The 22,202-nt window shown below is 40.1% G+C and overlaps 1 protein-coding gene across 1 annotated transcript; it reads right to left on the bottom strand.

Annotated features, from left to right (window-relative positions):
* Positions 1 to 14,171: 14,171 nt before the first annotated feature.
* LOC310984764 (zinc finger protein 862-like) lies at positions 14,172 to 16,737 on the bottom strand (the record flags this gene model as incomplete). The annotated part of the gene is made up of 9 exons (XM_083970079.1): positions 14,172 to 14,309; positions 14,602 to 14,739; positions 14,824 to 14,976; positions 15,061 to 15,291; positions 15,370 to 15,552; positions 15,636 to 15,893; positions 15,980 to 16,218; positions 16,317 to 16,486; positions 16,607 to 16,737. The coding sequence occupies 9 exons, from the start codon at positions 16,735 to 16,737 to the stop codon at positions 14,172 to 14,174; spliced, it is 1,641 nt and encodes a 546-aa protein (XP_083826205.1).
* Between the last annotated feature and the right edge of the window lie 5,465 nt (positions 16,738 to 22,202).

The following is a 22,202-nucleotide window of genomic DNA, read 5'->3' as shown; positions in this document are numbered from 1 at the left end:
CAAAGGTGACAGATTATCAGGATGCTGTGTCGCTGTGAACGTGAGACAACCACTCATGATCATATACAGCGCAGAAATCACACCGTCCTCTTTTGTGTAATAATACTATAAGTGTGTTGTCTTTCCGAAATTACACGTCCCACTCACAGCTGGCGAGTGCAACCACAGCTTCAGATTCCAGATTCTCCACAGCAGTCTGAATTTGGCACCCGTCAAGTCACAAGCTCCTGTCTCTAACTGCTCGGTTTCATTCTGTTTTATGCTAATGTGTTTATGTTGCTGATGAAAATCCTTGGTAGAAAACTGTCTGCGGAAGAGTATTGATATGCTCTGCTCACAGCATTCAAGACTTGGTTAAAATGTGTCAGTTAAATGGCAATTTAAGTTAAAGGGCATTTTCACTTAAAATGTCATTTATCACACAACCAGCAGATGAAGATAGAATTCTATTATTTGCCATCATTTATAAGTGAATCTCACTGACAGCATTGCCCAACTGCAATTTATCACCACCACCTTAATGGATTTATAGACTGTTTTACAACTTCCTTCAATCCAAAATTAATTTATCAAAATTACAATATTAGGTAGTTACATGACTTGTCGACACTCATATCTGCACACTTGAGGTATCGTTTAAAGATTTGATTATTGATGACCATGAGGAGAGATTTGTCAAAAATAATCAAATGTATTCATGTTTGTAACCCATCTTTAAAGCAGTCATAAATTATTAAGTACTGATGGAGTCCCACATACAGTATTGATTATAAGGAAGCGGTCATAGACTGTCCATGCACATACATATGTGGTCAAAGTGGTATATACAGTACGGTATGGCAAAATATTTTCAACCTTTTTCCACAGACTTACAGTACCACCATCCGTCACTAAGAATGAGGCATAGGGACCGTTGTGGCCACCTCATTCTTTTAACAACAGAACGGGCTCATCTGCCTGTCACCTCATCTCTATAGTGTGATGATGAGGTAAGGGAAAGCCGTCAAAGACACTAAACCACAATGGGCTGTTGTGAATGCGTTGCCCAGTAAGAGATGGATGTGGCTGTAGAGACAGTCAGATGATGTCCTACCTGGTACCATGGATTTTCAATTGCTTTTACAGTACAGGGAATCTATTCATCTTTTCTTTTTTTTTAAGTATATTTTTTGGCGTTTTTGCCTTTATTTGATAGTACATAGTGAGATAGACAGGAAAGGGGGAGGCAGAGAGAGGGGGACTGACATGCAGGAAAGGTCTGCCCGACGGGATTTGAACCAGGGCCGCCGGCGTTGAGGACTGTAGCTTCTACATGGGGCGGCCGCCTTAACCACTGCGCCACACAATCTACTCATCTTTTAATGGGGTATTTCACTGAACTCACATTTCTTTCTCCCACTCATATACAGTAATACCTAGGCCTAGGTTTGAGATACTCCTCCTGAGACTTCTTAAGACCTGCATCTCAATACAATGGAGATCAAATGGTTTGAGTCTATAATTATAGGATTTGATTATCAATTACATTTTTTTCTTCCGAAAAATGGCCCAGTTTCTCTGAATTATACAGGTCAGCCCAAACAAAAGTCCTCACATATGATGGCAAAACTCACCACACAATTGGTTGGTTTGTCACCCATCTGTATGTCAGCTCTAAAATGTATGAACAGAAGGGAGGGTGTGAGCCAGGTTTAATGCTTCAGCTCATGACGCTTGACATAGTCTTTGAGGAGAATTAAATCATAGAATTCTATACAGCTATAAACACAAAGTCTGTGCTAAGTTTACCATAGCTGTTTACTTAAGCCATCTGTTGAGTGTTGTTTTATGTTGTTGTTGTTTTTGGCTTCTTTGTTTTGTATAGTTTTTGTTTTGTTACCATGTTGGGATTGTTGCTAGAGGTTTCCAGTCTCTGCAGGAATAAAAATGTAAAGTATAAAAATGTAAAATATATCAGATTAGTGACAGTACCATTACTTCACAGTTAAGCCCCACTGCCGCTGCCATATACAGTAACTTAAATCCATACAGAGAGAAACAGCAATTGTGTACGTTGTTTTATTTTATTAAAGGGGAAAAAAAGAGAATTAATGACTGGTAAAATAAAATGAATGAAGATGCTGCGACACAGGGTCAAATTAGCTTAGATGTTTTGATGAAAATGATAATTTCCTCAGTGATAAGTCCCACACAGAGAGAAACCTTCTCCTTCTACATATAATATATTCACACTCACATTACATATTCTGTCAGGCCCTCGCCTCCCACTATATGCCCCTCTAGTCGGCATTCACTCATCCCCTCTTTCTATCTGTGTATGTGTGGTCTGTCTTTGGCAGAGTTGAGTGCAGGAGGGATTGTGGCTTCACTTTTGGCAACACAAGGATGACCCAGTAGAGTTTAGTAACAAAATAATTGGCATTGGCGTTGGTTTATTTTAGCTGATATTCATACAGTACTTTAATATGTGCTTGAGTAGGCCCTGACGGACAAAGAGCCCAAACTCTGTCAGCTTGGAGGAGAGCACTTCAAATCCTTGGAATCACTCCCCACAAACATGAAATTGCTGAAGTTAATAGAACCTGTTCCAAAGTAATCATTGACCTCCATTTCTGTCTGATCGCCACACAGACAAGCTTATAGCCTTTTTTTTCTGCCATGCTTGCATTTCACTTTCATTGTTTTTTTTTACTTCCTGTCACCATATTATTTATTCATGTGGTTATTTTATAAAACAATTTTATAGACCAAATGTTGAAATTAGTGATGGCTTAGTGGAGTTATCTTTCTTTTTTTTTTATTAGTAGTGGCTTTACCATCCCTTTCCCCCCACCTCCACTTCCTTCATCCCAGGCTGTTTGCTTTCCTTACGCTGTCCTGTTACTGTTAACATAAAAAGTGCAAAACAACTCCGTGTTATACAAGAAATGAGGCTGCTGAAGAACAGATATACAGCTTCTGAAATGTTTCCTGTGGATATAGGAATTGCATGACAACAAGACACAGGTGACCCACGGACATTCAATTTTAGGAATAGCAACACGTTATCCACTGAGTCCAGCAGCTTGCTGATAGAGACCAACCTGAGTAGTCTCCTCTCTAACAGTGGTTGTATTTGTGTCAGCAAAAACATATACTAAGAATTGGTGGACATGGATGCAGATTTTGAAGTCATAGGCCTGTGGTGTTAATGTAATTAAAATTATCATTGCAGGATTGCTACAGGAAGCAATTATACCATTTTTATATTATTCTGATGACATTACTTAAATGAACAAGTATGAACAATATATGAAATTGTCCAAATTTGTAATAGGTTTCATTTATGGTATTTATGATTTACCTTTGTACATAATGTATACAGGTATGTGCATCTACAGGTATGTTGGAAATTCAATAAATGCATTGTACATGCTTCCTATCTCACTTGTTCACAGAGTGTGGCTGCAGTTTTCCCTTAGTTCAGTTAAGTCATGCACTTGAACCGCTCAGCTGCAATAGATTTTGTTTTACTAATAGCATGGTCCCACATGCACGCACACACACACAAAGAAACATTTTTTTCTGAAACAACAAGATGCTGAAATGGCTTTGGTGTCCCAGATTTGAAAACCTCTGACAGACATCTTGTATTGCTTCGCTGTATGGAGCGTGGAGGTAGACCTTTAGAAGTGCAGAGTTGATGTTTTTAAATGTGCTTTCTTTTTTCTGCCAGGAAATAGGGTGGAAGATAATGGGAAAAAACAGCCTTTAACTGAGTATAGAAGTGGAAAAAATAGCTCTGAGAAGAAGGATGTTCTCACCTTTGCAGTTCTCCCAGCCCACTGTCTAAAAGCATGCGCACTTCAGATCATTTTCATGTCCACAACGTGCATCTAATCTGATCAATGGTATTTTAAGAGAGTCAGAATCAGATTTGTGCTTGAGGAGGGTAATCTAACAAGTGCATTTTTCAAATCCAGTAAAAGTGTGATTTACACTTTCAAACAGACAAGGAAATATGGAATTGGATATGAAGCTTTTACAAGCACTGATTTTTGGCATTTCAAACCCAGAGTGAGCCGACACTGTGATTGACCTGTTGAGGGAAGCAGATAATAGCCATTAAGAGACAAAGATCAAATAAAGCCATTAGGGGAAGATCAATGATAGCAGTAAAATCAATCCATACAGGATTATAGAAACTCCTGGGTTTGATCTTAACACTTTTTCTAATTTTTACAGTAGCTTTGGAGCCACACTGGAGATGTGACTCTCAGGATGGCAACGTCTGTCTGTTTTTTAATCCACCATTGTTAACCACTTTTGGATGGATTGACATGAAATGGTGTGCTGGCATTAAAGGGATAGTTAAACATTTTGGCAAATTGGCCCATTGCCATAATCACTATAGTCATAGCAGTAGGTCCGTTACCTTTATTTGTCGGTCTAAGCTATTTTTAGAACGGCGGAGCCGAGCAGCGGGCTGCTCCGGGCTATGCTATGGAGGCTAAGGGAATTTCTTGGTTTCCCTCATCAAACTCATCAAATACACAACTCAACAACTCCAAAAGGCTGTCATGGACAAGTTGTGAGCTGCACAATCACCACGCTATGAGATAATAATGGAACGTTACGAGACAGAGTTGTTTTAGAGGTAAATTCATGCAAAACCGCTGATGCGCGTTGCGTTCAGGGACAGACTCTGTATTTACCCTGTATTTACCTCGAAAACGGCTCCGTTTCGTAACGTTCCGTTATTATCTCATAGCATGGTGATTGTGCAGGTCACAACTTGTCCACAAAAGTGTTTTGGAGTTTTGGGATTTTGTAGGGAAACCAAGAAATTCCTTTAGCCTCCATAGTGTAGCTCTGAGCAGCCTGCTGCTCCGCTCCGCCGTTCTAAAAATAGCTTACACCGACAAATAAAGGTAACTAACCTACTGCTATGACTATAGCGATTATGGCAATGGGCCAATTTGCCAAAATGTTGAACTATCCCTTTAATGGTCCCCCAGTGATCTGTCATCTCACACCACCAGCAGGTCAGAGTTTTCACTTATTAAGTGAAATTTCCCAGTGACCTTTTTCTTCAGCACCACCAAAAGATTCGACAACCCCAGAAGTGTTCACCATCATCTAAACGAGGCGTTACTCGTTCATTATGAAAGAGATTGCAGAGGCAAGGCTCCAAGAGAAAAGAACAAATATATACTTATTACTGTAGGTACCCTCAACATTGTAATGTTCTTCTATATTGTTATTATTAGTAGTAATAGTACTACTAGTAGTAATAGCAGTGGCAGTAGGCTATACATTGTACATATGTTTTGGTGCATCTCTGAAATGTAATGCAGCAACTTGAGACTTATTTCTTAACATTATTTTCTTATTATGTTGATAAAAAACTGAATTTGGGCTAGATGACATTTCCATGTGTATTTTCTGCATTAGTAAGGAAACACAAATTGTATCTGCTCCTATTTAATGACAGTGAAGGGAGTTCAGTGGGTGACTTTTTGTATATGCAATATCATTATTTTAGGCTACTTGTGTGTATAGAATAGGACTGGGAATCTAATTGGTATAAACTAAATGATGTGTTCCAAATAGGAAATGTAAAGGGCAGTGATCTGACTGTAATTCAGCAACTCTAGCAACAAAAGTTGTGTACAAAACTTATAGAGCTGGAGCAGGATAAAAGAGGATTCCCATTAACTTGCCAGAGATGCAAATGAAGATGAGATCATTTCATTATGTTCAATACAAGAAAAAAGCCTCTATCCAATAATTATAGCAGCTCATTACTAGAAGAGTACAATACTACATTCAATTTACCATTAAATTGACCGCCTTGTCTGCTATTGCAAAGTCATAATTTGCTCTATAATTCACAAGCAAAGCACTCTGCAATCAGACAAACTCAAACAGCACCCACAAACAAGTTCAGTAACTGTAGGGAGAAATGCAGGCAGAATTGATGGGCTCAATAAAACAATGTTCGTCAATGGAACAATGCACTCATTTCTTGCTGTAACTTAGTTTGTTAATTGGCTGTGCTGGCTCACACAAGACAGTGTTTATTTTTGGGGGGTGGGGGAGGGTATACTATGGAGTGAGGTGTCATACACACTTTATTGCACCAGAGCAGAAGTTACCATTGATCTTCGTCATAAGCACACAAGATGAAAGTCATTGCAAGATATGTGGTGCTCTCTAAATATCCTGTGCTATAAATATAAGCCCTGAATCAATTTACATGCCCACATGCATATTGTTCTCGTGCAAATTAATCTCATTTGACTGCAGATGACGGTTCACATCTCCACTTCTACCAGAATATTGTAAATCTATAGGAGACAAGCCAACTTGTCATCAACTTGATGTGTTATAAAATGATAAAAATCTATTCTCAATGATTTTGTAGGATGTGGAAAACACTTAACAGAACCTTATAAAAGTGACAGCTCCAGAACTTGTTGTAACTCATGTTACATTTCATAGATGATACCTCTTTTTAACCTCTCTTACTTTGCAGCAATAAACATCATTGAATGCAATCAAATATCACAGTTTGGTTGATTCTCAACATTTTTGAAAGATCTTGTAGTCATTGGGAGCAACAGAACCGAGGCTACGTCAATACGGAGTAAATGATGAATCACTGCTCTTGAGCCTGATGTTTAGTTACTCTCTAAAACACAGTATATTATCAACCGGGTTTAATGTATTCCCCCTGCTTTTAAGTAGGGTCTCTGTGTTTAATGTGGGCTGTATTTGAATGGTATGGATATTATTTACTTGAAGCTCTATGCGGCTGTGGATGAGTTCTCTATTATGGGAGCAATTTAGATTTTTTTGTCTCATTTTCATGAAGCAGACAAACTTACTGGAGGTCATCAGACTGGTGAGGCTTATATTAACACAAATATTCCGCTTACTTCTGCTTAGTTACAATTGCAAAAATGCTTTCTTGGTTTTAGGATTCATGTCACTCTATGACAGAAAATACCTTTCCCTCTTCAGGTGTGGTATCTTTAAAGACCTTTTGTAAATATTGGTTTAACAGTAAAGGGTTTGTAATTCCAGAACCATGCAGTAGTATGTTGAGTTTAATGTTAATGTTAAAGACTGCAGTGATCAGTGTCTGAATACAAACCACATGGGGCTGGGCACTGGTCCAATTCTGCATGTGTGTCCTGGATATAAGGTGATTTACCATCCGGGTAATCACAGTCTCTCTGGGGAGAGTTTGCCTCCAAACACACAAACAAACATACACACACAGAGAAAGAAAAGTTCTAGGCTTAGACATCCATAACCCTGACAGTGCCACCGTGCCAGAGCCTTCTGAGACCAAACAGCATTTACCTCTCTATGTACAGTAATAGGCACACACACAAACACTCCCAGGCAGCTCATCATCTCTTGTGTGTCGTAACTATTTTATTGATCAGCCAAACCACTGATTGGCCCCTGTATGCATCCAAACAATTAAGCCAACAAAGTGTTACAGTTTAATTTTATAAACCACCCATTGCAACTTGTCTCCGCATCACACACCAGGGCAAAATATGCTGCATCATAGGCAATATATCTAAAGAATTTTATCGCATACCCGTACCTCACCCACCTCCCATTTAATTTGAAGTGTAACAGCGTCATTTGGGAGCAGAATATACTGAGGGTTTCTAAGTGTGGCCCTAAAATATTTCATTCTATTCAGATACTCTCCCATCCACTCACACACACACAAACACACACATGCACATTTACACACATATCACAGCTCTTGGTCCCTGAAGTGTGGCCCTAAAACATTTCCTTTCCATTTTTTTTTTTTTTTTTTTTTTTACTTTCCTCTGCAGTCTATTAATCTAGCCAGAAGATACTTATCCCAGGCACTGATTTACCTGCAGATAAATCTGATGGCATATGGATTGGATTAAGCGTTGGCATACAGTTAAGTTTATAGTGCTGGTTTATGATGGAAGCCGAGGGGTCGGTGCCTGGATTTCATTTTCTGTCACTGTCTTTCTCTCTCTCTCTCCCTCTCAATACAGGAGATTATATCAGGATTAAGATTATATCCAATCAATTTTGTTCTCAGTGCATTGGGCCTGCAAATTACAGTTACAGGGCTGATTTTCATACACAGCAAAAATAGGTCCTAGACATGACAAGATACACATTGAGAAGTCTAGCCTACATGGAAAATAAAATAATAAAAACTTAATAAATACACAAATAAATAAATAATGTATGTCTCCCAAACCATACCGTTGCATACACATACAGTATTTGTAGGATTAATTCCTGGTTCTGGTTTAGTGGCATACAGTGATCCTTTAATTAATGTCACATTAACATGGAAGTTTGTTTTATGCTATTGAATCTTTTCCTTTGCCTCTTTCCCCACACACCTTGACTTGTGCCATGTATACTTTATAGTTTTGGTGTGCATTGATCAGTATAGACCTAACTATTATTGCATTTCACAGACACACATGATCCTCAATTAGCATTTCTAATCATCATTTCAATCAAATCTGCACTCACGGAGCATTTTATCAGGCATAGGGCCTCTCTTTGTTAACAAGGTCAGCAGCACATTCATGTTGCCATTTCTGTTTTACCACATCCTAAAGATGGTCTGTTGGATTCAGATCTGATGACTGCATGGTCTGGTGCGGCCACTGAAGTATGACAAACTCACTATCATGTTCATGGATCAGTTTGGGATGAATTTGTCGCTGCATTGCCATACAAGCCTAGCCATTATAAAATGGTAAATTGCGGAGCTAAGTATGCCAAGAATTTCACACACTGGGGCGCCGTGTGGGGCAGTGGGTTTAGCAGGCGCCCCATATGCAGAGGCTATAGGCTAGTACTTGCTGCAGTTGGCCGGTTCGAATCCTGCATTGGGCGACCCTTTAGGCTACTGCATGTCATTCCCCCTCTCTCTGCCTCCCCATTTCCTATCTCTCTCAACTGTGCTATCAAATAAAGGCAAAAAAAACATAGGCTACAAAAAAAAAATCACTTTTTTGTAAATAGCCTATTTCCCAAGTGCTGTTAAACAGAGTGAATATTTTTTAACACAGCATTTTCAAAAAATACCTTTATTTTGAATTCTTGCATTAATTTAGCACCTTTACAGTCTATGGTTAGCACACAGAAACAGAATTTTTTTTTTTTTTTTTTTTACAAAAAACAAAAACCCCTGACATTAAAAGTCAGTTGTGTGTCCTTTTTACCGGATAACATTTGTTTTAGTTTTCAACAAGTCTGACACGTCTCCTGTGAAATCCCATTCTTTGGGAAATCTCTCCAGCTAGGCTACTCCAGATTTGATGGCCTTCTGGCATGGACCTGGTCTTCAGTCCACCACACAGATAATTAATTTGGCACCTTTATGATTGAAACCCCTTAATAGTTTGTTTAAAAAGTACTTTCCTCAACATGAGGCATGATGACAGACTGTCTTGTTTGTTTTTAATACTTTTTTTTTTTTTGTTACCTGCCTTTATGAGACATCAAGTTATTTTGATCGGTCAAGGGGCGGGACCAAGAGGCAGAGGAAGAGGTGATTGAGACATACGTAGCTAGTTCCCTTGCATGACAGAGTGTGTTTTTCCCTTCTAGCAGCAGGCGACCAGCCAGTTGCTCATTTTGTTAGTCAAGAATGAGTTAAAGTGAACCGAGTTGTAGCCCAACTTTCCTGAACTGAGTGTTAATCTGCGACACAGTGTGATGAGTTAGAGAGCTAACTGTAACCATACAGGCTACGACCTGCTAGCATAGTTGCTAACATCGCGCTAGCGGACTGAGGCACTGGCGCAGAGCCAATAACGGGGAGCTGGACTAGCCCAGTTTGCCTCGCTGTCCTGAGAGACACCTGGCGGTCCTCTCCACAGCCCTTGTATTGGAGTGCTTTCCCATGAGAAGACAAGATTTGCATCTTCTTCAGTGCGACCATGACGTGGTTTGGACTTTCTTCCTTCATCATAGGCTGTTCGGTATGGAGACTGTTGGACCGCCTGGTCAGCGTTGGTGAGTGACAAAGATTGTGCACATTACAACCAAGCATTAATCAGGCCTGCAAAAGGGTTTTGTTTATTTTATTTTATTCTGGGTTATTATTTTTAATGTGGGCCCACACTAGAGTCTAGAGTGGAACTGTGACATTTTCTGTTACCAAAGACAAATTTTTGATTCAGTAACACAGATTAGGCTAAATTGTACATTTTTTGTGTCCTATTATTGTAGCCTACAGTAGACTTGCTGTTCAGTGAATGATTGACAAGTAGGCCTAATAGGGGTTTCTATAATGTGATAGCCTTGTGACTGCCTGTCCTTTTTTTGCATTACTTTTTGGGATTTAACTGAACTGATAATAGTAGGCTAATAATGAAAACGTGGTATGTCATGACATGTATGCACCTGAGACTGTAGAAAAGGGCGGGACCAAGAGAGAGTCTGCAGGAGTGTTAAACACATCTAAACAGTGCAGCTAGAAGGAGCAGGAGGAGGCCACCAGGTGATGTAAGGCCTTAGGCAACTCCCTCAGCTTGTGGGAGTTTGCCATTATATAGACAACCTAAATGCATTTTACTGCTTGCTTCGAAGGTCCCGGTGTTTGCTTTTCACAAGTGCTATACTGTCAAGTGGTATATCAGTAGTGTTATGTTTACCGCTTGTCGTGATGCCCACAGGTGAACAAAGCAATTTATTATTGAGGCTTTACAGCAGGGTTTCTGAGATGGTTCATTGTAAGTTTACTTTATCACGAAGGAAGTTGCAATGACTGTGCTTTCATAGGTAATTTGCCCTGGTAAAACGTGTGATGAGTCCATGAACTAAAAACAGTGAAATATCCATTTTTGACTCCTTAAAATTGCAGTGAGCCTGTTAGAGTAAATATATTTGATATGACTATAAGCTGATCCCTGAGCCATTCTTGAAAGTGAAAGCATCAAATTAGAAACAGCACATAGCCTAAAGGTTTGTGTGAAGCGTCAATCAGTAGCAAACAAGCAGCAATATTCCATTAGATTTGAAGAAAGTGGTTACAACATGTAAAAGCATGATTGTTTTTCTCTTTTGCCCACCCTCCTTCCCCCGCCTCGCTCCCCATCTGTCTTTGTTCTTTCATCCTCCTGATGAGTGACATATGAATTGCATGGGTGGAGTTGGCTTCTCATTACTACTGATGGAGCAATCGTCAGAAAGGAGATGGAGCGAAAATAAAAGGCCTTCTACTCTCTAAAGTGCTTCTTTGTGTGTACTAGGGTTGTCAGTCACGATACTAAAATTTTCAACTCAATACCGATAGGAAAATATCCGATACTCGATACCATTTATTAGGCTATATTATATATTATATAGCCTAGTCTGGTAATTTAATCTGTGAGGGTCCGCGGCCCCGTGAAAAACAACAAACACAGGCATATTCATTATTTCATAAAAAATATCACATCCTGGATAGGATGTGAAAAGTGGAGATGTCTGGGCAAAAGAGGACATTTGGTCACCCTTAACATAATAGATGGGCATGCCTGATAACGTTGTCTTTAATCATCAACATCAGCCTTTAACCGCTATCTGCGGCTAATGGCTAATGATAAGACGGCCAACATTAATGCGTACTGTAGCGACTAGTAGGGTTGGGCGGTATGAGCAAAATCTTATATCACGGTATGAGTAATTTCATATCACGGTAACGGTATATATCACGGTATGTTTTTTCCCCCTGTAAATTCAAGTGCTTAAAATAACCATACTGTCGCATTTGATCATTTTCCTCTTTTATTTTTTAACTTGGATTTCTATTTAAAAATTAAAAAAACAAACAGGAAAAATGCCAGAGCAGTCTTGCTCCAGTTAGTGCAATTATATAAAAAGAAATCACAACATCACAAATTTGCATTTTACAAAAATGCCTACGGTACTCTGTGCTGTCTATGGCTGTTCAAACAGGTCAAACCGGGAAAATCAAAAAAGTTACTTTAGAGTTCCTAAGGTAGTAAGTAACCTTTACAGTGATGGTAGTACGGGCTCAAATGTCAACAACTGACGGAAAAACGGTGGGTGGGAGGGACGGAAGTGACCATAATAAACAGTGTCCTAGGCTAGCCTGTCCTACAGTAAAAATGGCACATAGAAAGAGGAGTAAAGCAATATGTTAAGCGGCAATATATATTTAAGCATCAAAGATGTTCAATCAAACCTACATAGTTTGAAATAACGTTTAAAACACACACAGCCAGTGTCACAACTAAGCATAAAAGCCCGCTAGCTTAATGCTAACGTATAATGTAAAACACCATAGACGGGCTAACAGAAATTAGCATTGCTTATAACCTGACTTACTCCTCTTCTGAAAAACTCTGACAAGTCAAACTTTAGGATGTGTTAGAGGTCTGATTCATCTGTCTAAACATCAGAACTATGACACATGAAACGGTAAACACAGCTGATCGATCGAAAAAAATTACGGCTGGAGTGAATTACTTTCACTTTTCACTTTTTCGTCTTGTTGGGCGGGTCGGGCTGCCTCCGTTTCCTCGTGACTCCCACTCATGGATGTATTATATTATGCTCCCACTTCTGCTTTCACTCTCTGCCTCCGCCATGATTGTTATCACTCCGGTAAGCCTCCGGTAACGGTAAAGCTGTTTCTTCTTCGTCGTGTCAATGCAACCACGCCAAGCAGTCTGCTGCAGTGCCGGCTCCCCCGTGTGTCTAGGCGGTGTAACTACAGCGACTCAGAGAGATGCCGCAGACATCTGCTCTTTCTCCGGTATAAACGGTATTGCAAAATCTCTACCGGTAGACACTTTATACCGTCACACGGTATAATACCGTCATACCGCCCAACCCTAGCGACTAGCCCTGTTAATATTGTTATGCATGACAACTAACTCAAGTAGTGGTGAGGGTGTGTACCATGCCTACTGCTGTGTGTGAAGGGAGAGAGAGAGAAAGAGAGGGGCAGCGTGGGGGTCTAGTATCGATACTTTTGCAGATGAGTATGGTATCAGCATACAACGTTTGACAAGTTGACAACCCTAGTGCGTACAGTATTTAACTCATTGAGTGCCGCGCTCCTTTCCAAAGTTTTAGTCAAGTGTACCGGCAATTTAGACCATTTTTGACTTTTTATGTAGAGCCATAGTGTATTCTATATTATTGCCACCAACACATACTGTGGCTCAATTGAAAGGTTTAACTTAATGCTTCAAGTGACCACAAACCGTTTGTTTCTACGTGCCTCCGTTCCTGAGAAAAGTCAAGCTAAACATGGCTGGGTTTCACCAAAATCCCTCCTTTTTTTCTAGAAAAGGAGATAGAGCGTCTTTTATGAAAGGTGCGCTGTTTGTGCCTGTCGCTCTTCTGACACTCGCATTTCTGGATCAAAGGGCTCGTATAAGATAAATATATACAACAATGGTTGTTCTATTCACAAAACCACCAGCGGGGGCGGGGGGGGGCGCCACTAAACAACAATAACACAGACGCACCGTGCCGTGTCACAGCTTCTCCCCGCGGAACGTGAGGGTCAGTCGGCCACCGCGGCTCGGGAAGACCGGTCCCGCCGGTGGTCGCGGTCCTTCTGTGGTTCGGGTCGGTGATGCCGGTCTGCTTTGGCCCAGAGACCATCAGATTTTACCGCGAGGGGACTTTGGGGAGGACACGGTGTTGCTCCAGCTGAAGACCGGGCGGACTGTGGGCTGAGAGCTTCCTGTTTCTGCTCCGAGCAGCTCGAGCAGCTGGAGCAGCAGCGCAGGTGAGAGCAGAGCAGCTGCGCTGCATCTGCATGCAGAACTCGTTTGCAGAAGCCGAGTTATGATAAAAACTTCCAGATCATGAGCTGTCATGTGACTTTGATCGTCATCTATTTCAGTTCTCCTCGTCGTAGAGTCCCCAAATTTACATATAATGTGTATTAAAGTGTCTATTTTCATAATTTAAAAAAAAAGCAAAAAACGTAAAATTACGTTTTTTGCACTCAACGCATGGGAACAAAAAACGAGAAATTACGTGGTTGGCACTCAATGAGTTAACTATCACAACAGCACTCTCCTGCCAACGAGAACTCTCCATCTCTCTGTGCCTTGTTCCAAAGTGACTGAAAAACTAACAGTAGCCTATAATATACAGGGCAGTGTTTCCCCCAGAAAATTTGTTAGTTAAGGTGGTGTCTCTCCAGGGGGAGGCGTCGTCGCCCGGGACAGGCGGACGGACGGGGAAGGGGGTGGGTGGGTGTAAGGAACAGTGTAACTCGGCCTGTCGCCATTGCGTCTCCGCCTCATCGCTGCCACCGCAGCCTGGGGGGCAATAGACGCTGATTACTACATTGAACACATATTTATTAAAAAATAACCAAATAACAATATCTTATAATAAATAAAAATCTTTAGCATTTCAAAATAACATCTGGTACAACAATACAAATATACCATAAATAAAGGGCAATAAACAGCAACTTAAACAAGAGGGTTTTGTGCAATTTTAACAGCAAAGGGTGCAAAACATTTGTGCAAATAACAAAGTGCCACAGCAAGGTAGTCAGACACTTATCTACTTATGGCAGAGCCGACAAATAGCATCGCTACACACTATTCTCCTCGGTGTGGAGAAGAATTTCTCAAGGGCCCTGTTGTAGTTCAGGTCTTTCACTGGAGGACCATTTATGCTGATCTTCATGCAGGCTGCCAGACTTTTGCCCTGCAGCCTGTTCCTGAGGTCTGTCTTGATCTAACAGTGAATGAACTGAAGTTTAGTATTTGATACTTTTGTGTAATAATTTTGATAGAACCTAAGACTGAGAGATGGACTTACCCTGTTCATTGCGGAGAAATCCCTCTCACAATTGACACTGGAGACGGGTATTGTGAGGGCGATGGCAGAGAGGAGGGACAGGTTTGGGTAGAGGAGATGGAGCTCATCATACCCTGATGCCATTGCTGTCATCATCTCCAGCTGGGACTTGTCCTGATGGGTGAGAACATTGGTCAATGACAGATATACATGAACTCACATAAACAACTTAATATTGTGTTAATGACTGTCACTCACTTTCAGTATTCCGGTTGTTGTTAGGACTCTGTAGCTCTGCCACTCTTGGAGAAGTGCCTTCTCACTGATGGGAGGGAACTGCTTGGCCAGTAGTTGTAGGTCTGAGACAGTCTGACTCTCATCAGCTTGTGGTCCTTGTGGTCCCAGGGAACTAAAAGCACCAAGAATCCCAAGCTGCTGGAACTTCAGCTCCAGGTGCTGAATCAGTCCATCAATGTAGGGGTCCATGACCTATTCACATTAGATGTGAGAGAAAATTCAAATGTAGGCTCATATTTCAGGTGGGTTAACATTCTTGAGCTTGCTTACTTGTGTCTGAAAACGTCCCCATAAGGTGGTGATGGAATGATCTGTCCCATGTCTTCTCCTCTCCTCTTCTGCATTGATGTTCAGACTGGTCACCTTCTCTTCAACCTGAGCTAGAAAGGAGCCCTCAGGTTGCCGTTCACCTGCTGCTTTGATTTTCCTCAATGTCTCAATGGTAACAGGAACCTATAATAGACATACAAATTAAACATGATTTTATATTTCCAAAGGAAAATTGACATGTATTAAATAAAGATCAATCAACTTACATGGTTCTTGATTGCCATGAAATTGGTGTTTTCCTTCTGGAACAACTTTGAAAGCTGGGCCAGGTAGGGCAGGATGTCTGCTTGCAGGTGGATAGCTGCAACAAATCTGTAAGTTGCACAGTAGGTGTACAACCCCCGTGCCACAGGATCCTTCTTTAAGTCTGCCTCCTCAGCTAGTGTAGCAAGCACTGCTGGTAGATTTCGCTGGAGATTTGAAATGGCCTTCTCTTGAGACAGCCACCTAGTGTCTTTAACCTCCTGGGGTGGGGGATAGGGCAGTTAATTCAATATTTATCTCAGGAATGTGATGTACTTAACTTCAAACACCTGATGTTTTCACTTACTGTGACTTTCAGGTCTGCTACTCCAAGCACACTGACAGCTGCTTGTAGAGCGCTGGTGCGGTTTGCACTATTCCTAAAATAAAGGTGCAGGTCTTGTAGGTGCTTTCTGAAGATTTTCATGTATGGCACTCCATCTGCTGCATCTTTACATGCTAGTGCCAGGCGATGAGCAGCACAGTGCACCGACACTAATCCTGGCCAGGAGTCAGTCAGCAATTTTGCTGTGCCATTCTGTTCTCCTAAAATAAAAGTAAAAAAAAAAAAAAACAGGTATTAGAACAAGGGAACCTATTAGTTTCGACATTAACTTAGCGTCCTTTTCCTTAATTCACTTTACCGGTCATCACTGCGGCTCCATCTTTTCCAAGGCCAAAGATGCGGTCCTGGGGAATCTCTTTCTGTGTCATGACCTCCTTCACAGCTTCAGCTATAGTTGTAGCTGTGCCATCTGGAATGGGTACAAGATCCAGGAATTGACAGAACATCTCTCCTTCCTTGTCTGTGTACCTGGAGTATTAACAAAAAAACATTTTTCATTCCAAATTTGTCTTACCTGGTTTTGTTACACACACAGGAAGACGCCATCATTGAACCATTTAAAAATGAAGAAGGTGACCACTACTGTACCTAACATGGACATCTAACTGTTTTGTTACAGAGATATCTGTGGACTCGTCAATTTCAAGGCCAATAGCCTTTGATGACTTGATGGCCTCTAAAATGGGCTCCTCCACCACTTCACCAATGATTTGGAGCATTTCGTCCACAATCCTCTGGGACCTGTAGTTGGTCCTCTGATCAATAAAAAATAATATATCCTTAAATTATAGTTAATTCTACTAGAAACAGATGACAGCAAATGTACACTGTAATAGATTTTTTTTTTTTTACCTTCAGTTTGGCAAAATATTTGCAGCCTAGGAGGTCTGCCAGATCCAACAATGTTGGGTAATTGGTATGGTGTGCAATCTCATGCTTTACCAACCAGTATAGACATTTAAAGCCTCCAATTATGGCCTCATGCTCCATATTCAAAATGGGATGAAATGCCTCATTGATGGGCAGACCTAATACACAAACACTGTTAATTTAAATAATGTAATAAATATAATTTAATCACCCTGTTTTTTGTTATTCCTGAACCACTCAGAAACACTTACTTCGGCTTGATTGGGCTGCAATGCCCACACATGAAATGTGATTAGTTGTCGAGCTCAAGTGCGAGTCCAAGGCATCACGTCTGTAGTTAATGCAGGGGACCTCTATGAACGGCCTTTGAGAGGGGCCACGTAATGCTAGGGATGCACGATAGTTATCGGTCCGATAATTATCGGCCCGATATCAGGAAATTATGACGTCATTTCGATAAATCCGATATCATAACTTATCGGCCCGATAAGATTTAGTACATATTTTTTGTCAGCACTGCGGTATGGGCCGTTTTTTTTTACCAAGCGCTCTCACTCAGAGCGCTTACATGAGACCTGCGGCCTGCAGTGAATGCTGCGTTCAAGTGGCCTCCCTATAATCGGAAAAACAACTTTCTGACGGAAATCAGAATACCGTAGTCCCTCATTTCGGAAAACAACTCCTCAGCTCGGTCATAATTTTGGTAGTTGCCGACTTTACTTGATCAACGTCTTATCCACAATATTTTACCAATTACCCTTATTACACATAAAACATAGAAATATGAACTGCAGTGAAGTTAGTTTTAAGTTGGATATTTGACAGACATTCGCTCCTTCTCAATACATTAAAAATTCATAGAAAATATTTTGAGTCAACAGGTCACATGACCTGAGAGTTATTGAGCTATAATGCTCATATTTACAGTATAAAATACATTAAAAATTCATAGAAAATATAAGATGTGTTCAAATACAATAAAAACAGGTGTGTCTCATAGAGGAGGCTTAGCTCTACCATCCTGTGTCGATTTTGAGTCAACAGGTCACATGACCTGGGAGTTATTGAGCTCTAATGCTCATATTTACTGTATAAAATACATTAAAAATCCATATAAAATATTACATTCGTTTAAATGCAATAAAAACAGGTGTGTGTCATAGAGGAGGCTTAGCTCTACCATCCTGTGTTGATTTTGAGCCAACAGGTCACATGACCTGGGAGTTATTGAGCTCTAATGCTCATATTTACTGTATAAAATATATAAAAAATTCATATAAAATATTAAATGTATTTAAATGCAATAAAAACAGGTGTGTCTCATAGAGGAGGCTTAGCTCTACCATCCTGTGTTGATTTTGAGTCAACAGGTCACATGACCTGGGAGTTATTGAGCTCTAATGCTCATATTTACAGTATGAAATATATTTAAAAAATTCATATAAAATAGTAAATGTGTTTAAATGCAATAAAAACAGGTGTGTGTCATAGAGGAGGCTTAGCTCTACCATCCTGTGTTGATTTTGAGTCAACAGGTCACATGACCTGAGAGTTATTGAGCTCTAATGCTCATATTTACAGTATAAAATACATTAAAAATTCATATAAAATAGTAAATGTGTTTAAATGCAATAAAAACAGGTGTGTGTCATAGAGGAGGCTTAGCTCTACCATCCTTTGTTGATTTTGAGTCAACAGGTCACATGACCTAGGAGTTATTGAGCTATAATGCTCATATTTACTGTATAAAATACATACAAAATTCATATAAAATATTATTTGTGTTTAAATGCTATTACTATTAATTATATAATTATTATATTATTACATAATAATAATTATATAATTATTATACTATTTATTATATAAATACTATTAAATGCTATATATTCTGTGTTTTTAATATATTTTATACAGTAAATATGAGCATTATAGCTCAATAACTCCCAGGTCATGTGACCTGTTGGCTCAAAATCAACACAGGATGGTAGGGCTAAGTCTCCTCTATGAGACACACCTGTTTTTATTGCATTCAAACACATTAACTATTTTATATGAATTTTTAATATATTTTATACAGTAAATATGAGCATTATAGCTCAATAACTCCCAGGTCATGTGACCTGTTGGCTCAAAATCAACACAGGATGGTAGAGCTAAGCCTCCTCTATGAGACACACCTGTTTTTATTGCATTTAAACAAATGTAATATTTTATATGGATTTTTGATTTATTTTATACTGTAAATATGAGCATTATAGCTCAATAACTCCCAGGTCATGTGACCTGTTGGCTCAAAATCAACACAGGATGGTAGGGCTAAGTCTTCTCTATGAGACACACCTGTTTTTATTGCATTTAAACAAATGTAATATTTTATATGGATTTTTTTTATTTATTTTATACTGTAAATATGAGCATTATAGCTCAATAACTCCCAGGTGATGTGACCTGTTGGCTCAAAATCAACACAGGATGGTAGGGCTAAGTCTTCTCTATGAGACACACCTGTTTTTATTGCATTTAAACACATGTAATATTTTATATGAATTTTTAATATATTTTATACAGTAAATATGAGCATTATAGCTCAATAACTCCCAGGTCATGTGACCTGTTGGCTCAAAATCAACACAGGATGGTAGGGCTAAGTCTTCTCTATGAGACACACCTCTTTTTATTGCATTTAAACACATTTACTATTTTATATGGATTTTTAATGTATTGAGAAGCGAGTGAGTGAGCGAATGTCTGTCAAATATCCAACTTCAAACTAACTTCACTGCAGTGAAATATGAACATAAAAAGGTCTGAAGAACGGCTCGCAAAACGGGAACTGGGAATTCCCGTCAACACATGAACGCAGCACAATGTGCTACTAGGTAAACACAGAACATGAAGGCGCTAATGTGGGGCGGTAATAAAGAAGACAGTTCGCTTGATATCTGTAATAATGTTCCAAGGAAGCTGCACGAGGAGGGAAAAATAGCGGGAGCAAACCTGGTCAGTCACCTGAAACATGACGTCGCTCCGACGGAGTTTTTAAAGCTACGAGGACGATGCTAACGACGCTAGCAACATAAAGCTAACTGTAAGAAGCCACCGGGACACAAACACACAGACACATTCTCCCTCTCTCTCCCCCTCAACCACACACACACACACACACACACACACACACACACACACACACACACACACACACACACACACACACACACACACACACACACACACACACACACCTGCACCCCCCCACACCCCCTCTCACACAGACACTCTGTCTGTCTGTCTCTCACACACAGACACAATCTCTCTCTCTCTCTCTCTCTGAAAAGTTATTCATTTGTATGGAACCAGTCAAGCTTTTTTACCTTGTGGGATGCACTTTTCCCACTTGGTATTTATTTTAAATGAGTAAAATAAATAAATAAAATAATGATTATAAATATTTTAATAAAATCAGTTCTAGAGTATTTTATTTTTATATCAATAAGTTATGCACCTTATTTAAATAGATGTTCATTGAGATATCAAATTGTTTTGTTTGATATCTTTTAGCAAATGTTTGAAAGGCTTGTTAATAGAATATCTTCATTTAAAGAGTCAAAACTGTCACGATATATGTTAGGTCCTGACTAGTCTTTCTAATCTCCAGGTATGTTATCGGTATCGGTATCGGCCTTCAGAAGCGCAAAGTTATCGGTTATCGGTATCGGTTTCAAAAAAATGTTATCGTGCATCCCTACGTAATGCCCTTTGACGGTGCATTCTGCATAGTCTGCAAAACATTCCTAGGAATAATACAATAACTGACTTAATATAGCTTAGTCTACATTTTATATTTCATCATTTAACATAAAATAAATAATGCTCTACCGTGTTCGGTATGGTAAATCCACCCTGCATATTTGGGGTCCCTAGCCCACTCCGGGTTCCACCCACTGCCTCTGTGTTTAGAGGATTGCCGGGGATCCGGCGCCACCGGCGGTGGAGGAGTTGCTGCTGCTGCTGCTGCTGCTGGTGGTGGTGGCGGCGGCGGCGGCGGCGGCGGTTGGGGGGGAGGAGGCGATGCAGACGGTGAAGTCGGCCGGCTTCGTCGCATGAAGAAGCCGACAATTTTTGGTTGTGTTTTTCGCTCCATTTGGCTGTGTACATTACGAGAGAAAATCACATGCAAACGTCAAAAGCAGGCTAGGCTAATACAGCCACCTGTAAACGTTAAACGCAATCAGCCTTGATAAGAAAACATTACGCCTATCAAAGTAATTCCAGGTAGTCTACTACGAACGAACAGTTGACAGACTATTATTAGTATTTAAAGAATTCAATAATAATCTTACCTTGATGCGACAGTCTGTCGGGGTCAGCTATCCAAATTCCATATGAACGTCTTTTCCGAAAATCGTTTGTTTTTCCCCCAGATGAGGTTGATTGAATGATGATAGATGGCACAAATGACATACCACGAGAGGCCGCTGTTCGCACGCATAGGCCCATTTAAAAAAGTTTATTAGAGGGTTTGAATGAAAGGGAGAAAACATGACAGAGTAACACGGCGAATATCGCTAGTATAGCCTATAGATTTTTTTTTTTTTTTGAAGACATTAGTTTAGGCGGCAGCTCTTTGTTGTTAAGGCGGCCAGGAAAGCGCTGCGGGAAACCCTGCAGGGTGTAGAATTAAGCCTATAATAGGTAAAAAATGAGTTTGGTGTATAAAAGAGTTGTGTGTTCGTGTTCGCATGTGTGTTCATAATCGCATGTATTGCACCACAAATAAAAGTTGCTTTTGGTGTGTTTTCTAACAATAATACAACATCAATTAGTCTATTATCAAAGGGGAGAAATGATTGACAGAAATAATGAGGGAGAGAGACTTTTGAATAGTTCTCTGACAATGCTTAACAAGAGAGATCAAGACAGAACTAAACAACCTCAACCAAAAGCAGATGAAACCTCTTAACCTTTATTTTGCCACATGGAATAACACAATACAACATTATAATAAGCTTTTCAAGGAAAACACCATTACGTCCTACTTATTCCCCTCTTTAGGTTTTTGTCTCCCTGGGTTTGTGTTGAGACTCTGAGTGCTCCCTGCCAGCCTGATTGAGCTGATAGTGGCTGAGTTCCAGCACACTCAGCTGTGCTCTAACACCAGAAGTCCAAATGTGAGTCAGCTCTGGCTCATACATGGCTGCCAGATTAGCACTGCACACTTTTGCAAGCATTAGGGTGAAAATCATTGGCAGCTCTGCCCTCTTTCAGCACCTATGAATGGATAAGTGTTTTGAGGGTTATTAGGGTGTGTTAA

This window comes from Trachurus trachurus, assembly GCF_905171665.1.
Source record: "Trachurus trachurus genome assembly, chromosome: 4".
NCBI lineage: Eukaryota > Metazoa > Chordata > Actinopteri > Carangiformes > Carangidae > Trachurus > Trachurus trachurus.
The sequence above is the reverse complement of the archived record's forward strand: the minus strand, read 5'-3'. Positions and strand labels throughout refer to the sequence as shown.